Source organism: Ixodes scapularis, unplaced genomic scaffold (genome assembly GCF_016920785.2).
Source record: "Ixodes scapularis isolate PalLabHiFi unplaced genomic scaffold, ASM1692078v2 PGA_scaffold0__279_contigs__length_252992795, whole genome shotgun sequence".
NCBI lineage: Eukaryota > Metazoa > Arthropoda > Arachnida > Ixodida > Ixodidae > Ixodes > Ixodes scapularis.
The window spans coordinates 160,123,415-160,130,677 of NW_024609835.1; the positions used below are offsets into that span (position 1 = coordinate 160,123,415).

Consider the following 7,263-nt stretch of genomic DNA (forward strand, 5'->3'; position numbering starts at 1 on the left):
CTAAGATGTACGAACTGTCCTAGTCCTACAACCGTTATTCAATTCCAATGAGATTCTCAGCTTTGCGATGTCATGCTGAGTGACTCCGGGAACGTCTGGAGGAGAATCACTGCTTGCTGCAGTGGGATCCTCGGACATGTTGAGAGGCGCCACGGGAGGCGCCTCGTCCGGCACCTTCATGTCTCCGAAGGGTCCACCGCTAGCCGCAGTGGGATCCTCGGACATGTCGGGAGGCGCCATGGGAGACGCCTCGTCCGGCACCTCCATGTCTCCGAAGGGTCCACCGTTAGCCGCAGTGGGATCCTGGGACATGTCGGGAGGCGCCACGGGAGACGCCTCGTCCGGCACCTCCATGTCTCCGAAGGGTCCACCGCTAGCCGCAGTGGGATCCTCGGACATGTCGGGAGGCGCCATGGGAGACGCCTCGTCCGGCACCTCCATGTCTCCGAAGGGTCCACCGCTAGCCGCAGTGGGATCCTCGGACATGTCGGGAGGCGCCACGGGAGACGCCTCGTCCGACACCTCCATGTCTCCGAAGGGTCCACCGTTAGCCGCAGTGGGATCTTCGGACATGTCGGGAGGCGCCATGGGAGACGCCTCGTCCGGCACCTCCATGTCTCCGAAGGGTCCACAGCTAGCCGCAGTGGGATCCTCGGGCATGTCGGGAGGCGCCACGGGAGACGCCTCGTCCGGCACCTCCATGTCTCCGAAGGGTCCACCGTTAGCCGCAGTGGGATCCTCGGACATGTCGGGAGGCGCCACGGGAGACGCCTCGTCCGGCACCTCCATGTCTCCGAAGAGTCCACCGTTAGCCGCAGTGGGATCCTCGGACATGTCGGGAGGCGCCACGGGAGACGCCTCGTCCGGCACCTCCATGTCTCCGAAGGGTCCACCGTTAGCCGCAGTGGGATCCTCGGACATGTCGGGAGGCGCCACGGGAGACGCCTCGTCCGGCACCTCCATGTCTCCGAAGGGTCCACCGTTAGCCGCAGTGGGATCCTCGGACATGTCGGGAGGCGCCACGGGAGACGCCTCGTCCGGCACCTCCATGTCTCCGAAGGGTCCACCGTTAGCCGCAGTGGGATCCTCGGACATGTCGGGAGGCGCCACGGGAGACGCCTCGTCCGGCACCTCCATGTCTCCGAAGGGTCCACCGTTAGCCGCAGTGGGATCCTCGGACATGTCGGGAGGCGCCACGGGAGACGCCTCGTCCGGCACCTCCATGTCTCCGAAGGGTCCACCGCTAGCCGCAGTGGGATCCTCGGACATGTCGGGAGGCGCCATGGGAGACGCCTCGTCCGGCACCTCCATGTCTCCGAAGGGTCCACCGCTAGCCGCAGTGGGATCCTCGGACCTGTCGGGAGGCGCCACGGGAGACGCCTCGTCCGGCACCTCCATGTCTCCGAAGGGTCCACCGTTAGCCGCAGTGGGATCCTCGGACATGTCGGGAGGCGCCACGGGAGGCGCCTCCTCCGGCACCTCCATGTCTCGGAGGAACCCCTGGCTTTGCGAAGCCTGGTCCTAGGACACGTTTCGATTCACCCGGCCAGCATTAATGGCCGTGCCATCGTGGAAAGGCGGGTCAAAGGTTGGGTCTCCTCGTGTAACCAGGGCTGCCTCACGGAACCGTGAGGACCAAAAGGTGCGGGAGACTTGTGGCCTGGATTGAAAATTCGCCGGCGACTGGCAAGCCTTTATTAATGCCGGCTTACCTCGTTTCCCGACTGGAAAGCTGTAGAAGAAGGCGGACAGTTTCTGCGGAAATGACCTACGCCACCGCATTGAAAACAACGAGGTGACGGTATCTGCTCCGAAGTTTGGGATGGCTGGAGTCGCCGGGGCATGGCAGCCGTATAGTTAGTTCTGTTCCGGTCCGTGATCCACCTCCGTGCCTCATACTGCGTCTCTGGCTGCGGACCACCGAGTCTCTGCACCAAGGCTCGACCACCGGGAATAGAATGGGCGTCTTGCGTCAGAGCGTACGCGTGCGGATCGAGCGCACGCGGCATCATTCTAGGGTGGTGCCGGGGATACTGAGCTCGGCCATCTGCAGCACCCCGGTAGTGTGTCCTGCCGGACCAGGCGCATGAGGGTTCCGAAGAGTCCTCAGGTTGGGGAGGTGGTCTATAACTGAACTCAGCCATAATGTCAGCCTGAATCTGGCTGGCCGCCCGGGCCACAGCGTCTAAGTTTGAAAAGCTGCGACCTCGCAAGTAAGGGTGAAACTGCGGATGGCTTTGTCGGATGGCCCGTGCAACCCTTTCGGCTGGCGAAGCGCTCGGTTCACCCCTGTCGTAGAGCGTCTGTAGGGCGCGCAGAAACTCAACTAAAGATTTATCTCTGTGTTGCGTCCGTGCCCGAAGTTCGTCCCGGATACGTTCAGCGTAATCTGGTGGTAAAAAATCGCCTCTGAAGCGTTGGGCGCCAACTGTGGAGACGAGAAAACGAACACCAGTTCTCGCGGTGTACAAGCTCCGAATGCCCCGAGTGCCCCCTCGCCCCCAGTCGTCGGTCCTCTTTAATCTCGTCTTTTTCCGTTCCCCACAGTACCCAGTGCTCGCTTTGCTGGGATGGCTCCTAAGGTCCGCTGCGGTCCATCGCGATTAAAGGGCCCATGAAACGAATTTTGGGCTGGTATAAATCACTTTAGATTGGGATTTTACTAATAGCACATCGTTCACTGGGCCAAAAGAAAAAAAGGTAGAAAGTCAAAAGCCTGACTTTTAGTGCGAAAATCTAAAAACACAGCGGACTATTTCCTACCTCCTGCCCTTCGTAAGCTCTCTGCCTTTTGACTGTTATAGACGCTTTCAGCGAGTCAGTTACTCGAGCTGCCACCAGTCGGCGCGCCCTTCGCGTGCTTTCCCGGCCGCCATAGCCGACCTTCAGTTTCTCGCCGTTGCTCCGCGTTGTGTGCTGCACAGGCCACTACCGGAGCTTCGTTTTCGTGTTCTTTTACGTTCCGTGTTGAAATCTTCGATTTTCTTCAGGTCCTTTCGATGCTTAGGACTTTCATTTAATAATTTGCTATTTATATTTCGACATTTTTCTTATTTATGAAATGGAATCGGACAGCGAATGGGTCGACGATACAAGATTATGAGGCTTCAATGACCATGTAAGTTCATCCCATTCTTACGTTTTTGTCGCTAATAAAGGGCAGTCAACACTATTGCGACATATATAAATTGCAACTGACACAGTAAGGCTTCTCGCTGCATGAACGCGCTCGTTTCCGTAAAGTCGACCCGCCATGTTAGCGATCTAGCGTGCGACGAGACGAGCGACGGTGATTTCTCACTGTCGCCCGTCGCATCGCTCGGTTTTGGGATTTCTAGAAAACGTCGCTCACCGTCTTGGTCGCTTGCTCCGTCGCTTCCATGCGGTTTGCCTCGTCGCGCGACTGACTGAGCGACAGCGAAGCGGGTCGCTGTCGCTTATCTGGTCGCTCGTCAAATAGCTTACATGCGGTTTATACTCAATTAATTTCCATGCACACATCATTGAACCATTGGCGCCTCGATATTAAGTATAAACCGCATGCGAGCGATTCGGCGAGCAACGAGACAAGCGACGGTGACCCTCTTCGCTGTCGCTCGGGCAGTCGAGCGACGATGCAAACCGCACGGAAGCGACGGGAGCGAGCGGCCAAGACGGTGAGCGACGTTCTCAAGAAACCCCGAAAAACCGAGCGATGCAACAGGCGACAGTGAGAAACCTTCGTAGCTGACTCTCGTCGTTGTCGCCGTCGCTGGTCTCGTTGCACGCTAAATCGCTTACATGCGGGTCGGCTTTACGGAAACGAGCGCGCACATGCAGCGAGAAGCACGTACGACAGGATAGCCTTACTGCGTCAGTTGAAATTTGCATATGTCGCAATGGTGTTGACTGCCCTTTATTAGCGACAAAAACGTTAGAATGGGATGAACTTACATGGTCTCTGAAGCCATAATCTTGTATCGTCGATGCATTCGCTGTCCGATTCCATTTCATAAAAAAAAAATGAAAAAAATGCAAGAGCTATGTTGAAATATAGATATCAAATGATTAAATGAAAGCCCGAAATATTGAAAAGACCTAAAGAAAACACGCGATTTCAACGCGGAACGTAAAAGAACGCGAAAACAAAGCTCCGGTAGTGGCCGGTGCAGCACAAAACGCGGAGGAAGGGCGAGAAACTGAAGGGCGGCTATGGCGGCAGGGCCACGTGACGTCAAGATGGCGGCGCCCATGAAATGTTGCCTGAAAGGGTCTATACGCACCTCCACGATACCGGACCTCCCTTATTCCCTTCACCCCTAAGCATGAAATGTTGCCTGAAAGGGTCCAAACGCACCTCACACGATACCGGACCTCCCTTATTCCCTTCACCCCTAAGCTGACATTGTAGTGGAAGCTACGCGCTTGCCCGACCAATCAGCCGCCTCCCTTTCATCGTCTGACCTCATTCTCTGCGCGTGGGTATGCGCTAGAGAGTGTGATCACCTGACAAAAGTGTGGCTGACCCAACGAGCACGTAGCTTCCACGGCGCTGTTATCTTCGGGGTGAACGAGGTGAGGAAAGCAACTTTTGTCTGAATTTTGAGCGGCGGGCTAATCTTCTATAGTCCGTTGCAACCTAAGAACGAAGGGCGAGGGTAACACGGGCAGGGGAGGAGGAAGCAGACGGAACGCTAAAGAGAGAAGGAGGTTTCCCCCTCTCTTCTCCAGCGTTCCGTCTGCTTCCTTCTTTCCTGCCCGTCTTACCCTCGCCCTTCGTTCTTAGGTTGCAACGGTAAGACATTTGCAAGAAAGGCTCCAGGGAGCTGCCATTTTGAATTATGCTGGCGCCGCCTAGCGTGCGGCGTGTTTCCGCCGGTGCTGGTGTGGGTAAACGCGCCAGTCGCCCAGCAAACCCAACGCAAGTCGTCTCGGTGTTCTCAACCTTTATGTGTTTTGTGAGCTTTAGGTATTTTATTTTCGTCTCTGGCCGGTGGGTAGTGATCCCAAAATCTACTTAATCTGTGTGTATCTGGTTGCGGCCTTAAACAACCCCCTATATTTTTTTGTGGAGCTCGTTTTTCACAGCGAGCCACCGCGGGCCAAGGCGCAATGGCGTCTGCTTCCACGAGCGACGCCTGGGATGGTTTGGATTTCTTGGTTCTTGACGGTAAGCGTGTGCAATCGTTCTTTACATAAATATCATAACACAGTTGTAGCAGCGTGTTTGTTGACTGCTGGGTACCGTGCCTCCTGGGCTCCAGAAGGGCGCATTGCGGGATCGCAGGGGCAGCGACGCGGTTAGTAGCATTGGAAGTACATACAGTGTGTCGGTTACGCAATGCCTAACGCACGATAATACTCATTGTCAATATTAGCAATGCATATGAGGACTTTAGGATCCCAAGACCTAGCCGTTCACGCTTTTTAACTGCCGCCGTGCCGCGCACTTCAGCGCCACTCCGGTATGATAATTACTTGTACACGACGGAGTGTTTGCTATGATAACCAGTTCACCCACAGATCGTTTCATCGAAAGTTCGTTACATTGACAGCTCGAATTAGCTACTTTTTCTAATGAGCCGCCTATTTGCCGCCGGTAGTCGGCAGCGGGTCCCAGTGATGTACGCGCGACGAAATTTCCCTAAGCGTGCTGTCGATGAAACGAGTCTCGACGAAACGATACGGACCTGAATATTCGCGAGGGCGAAAAGTCTCGTACATGACAGAATGTTCGCTTCTGTGGATCGTCACTTTATGGATTTGATTGCTAAGCGGTTTGCGAACAATGGGGGAAACGGTGGCCGAGCCTGCTTGCGGGTCGTAGCTCGCGGAGCAAAAGCTTACGCTCGAGAACCTAGGGATCCGGAGTGCGACCCCGCCCCTGCCCCTGGGTGAGCATAGTACCGGCACGCGTAATCGCTACTGCCTGATGCATCTTTGAGACCTCAGGCTAGCAGCCGTACTTAACGAACCACGTCGCGATACCTCGCAGACCACCCTCAGGCTGTTAAACAACTCTCAGACGCCCAATTTTTTTTCTTTTTTGCTTCTGTGTAAACAATGCGCCATATGCAGTTTTTTTTAAACCACGCTGCTAAATGCCTATGTCACACAGTGACAGAAAAAAAAAAGCGATAGAGCAGGTTGTTCTCGGCGAACAGAAGTATTCTTTTTGCTGTGCAACACACAAGCAGTTTCCATTAATGCCAAATGCTAGCACAAATTCTGTTCAAAGGCAGTGTTTAATGAAAACTGACCCGCATGGTCACAAATGACGTAAACACATTATTGAATAGCTCTGTGAAGAAAGACATGAACTGTGCCAAATCAACAAGAAAAATTTATTGCAAAGTAATATATTGTTGAAGACAGTTTCTCCACTCTATCTCAGAAGTCAACGATTCATCTCGTCCTTATACAAAAGTTTCCAAGCATTTATTGTTTTTTTTTCTTCCAGGATCTGTGCCCTACGTTCATCCAAAGGAAGTGTCAATCTGGGAAGACAATATGAAATCATGGCCACCCATAGAAAAGCCGGACATCATCTTCTACTTGCTTCACTCCAAGGCTTGCGATCTTCAGGAGGTTAGAGCCTACAAGAGCCTTGATTCGTATAATTACCTGTCAAGTGGCCTGGTGGGAACTGTGCTTGGTCATCGAATAAGTGACCAGTTGTGCTACCTCAAGGCAGAAGTGGGCAGGTCACAATCCTTCGATGCTGCACCACACAAGGCGTGGGTATGCATGCATTCCACTGGCCGGGTGGTTACAGGAGGCTGTTCCTGCATGGCAGGACAAGCGAAGGTGTGTAGCCATGTGGGAGCCATTTTGTGGAAGTTAGAACACACTTTTACGAACAGGATGACCGGCACAGCTGGCACTGACGAAGCTGCTGCCGGGAACCGAGGCACAAAGCGTAATGTAACTGCAGCAAGCCTAGATAACATTTCGTTTGGAGAAGAACAAAACTCAGAAATTCAGGGGACTGTAGATGTGATTCGGTATGAGACGCATGAGGAGCACCTTCAACACATTAAGGAGGGCCCCCTTGCTGGGCTCATGGAGATCTCGGGGACCTTGTTTCACGAGACACTGATGGCGCCTCCACGAGACCCTGCACCCCTTTTAGCGGTTCAGTGCGATACAATGCCTTCACTCGGTCACAGCAGCCATGAAGATGCAACGACCCTTCCCAACAGCTGTTCCGCCTGCTCGAAGGCATACAACGAGCTTGTAGCCATCCATGCACCTGCCATGGACCTACTCTGCAAAAGAACGGCA

The 7,263-nt window shown here is 54.3% G+C and overlaps 1 protein-coding gene across 1 annotated transcript; it reads right to left on the reverse strand.

Moving 5' to 3' along the window:
- On the reverse strand, window positions 1-1,485 carry LOC120850855 (proline-rich extensin-like protein EPR1). Its single transcript, XM_040223524.1, has one exon. The coding sequence runs from the start codon at window positions 1,483-1,485 to the stop codon at window positions 1-3; it is 1,485 nt and encodes a 494-aa protein (XP_040079458.1).
- Between the last annotated feature and the right edge of the window lie 5,778 nt (window positions 1,486-7,263).

Coding starts and splice junctions, on each gene's coding strand:
- LOC120850855 (XM_040223524.1), bottom strand. CDS start 1,485: ATGGAGGTGCCGGAGGAGGCGCCTCCCGTGGCGCCTCCCGACATGTCC.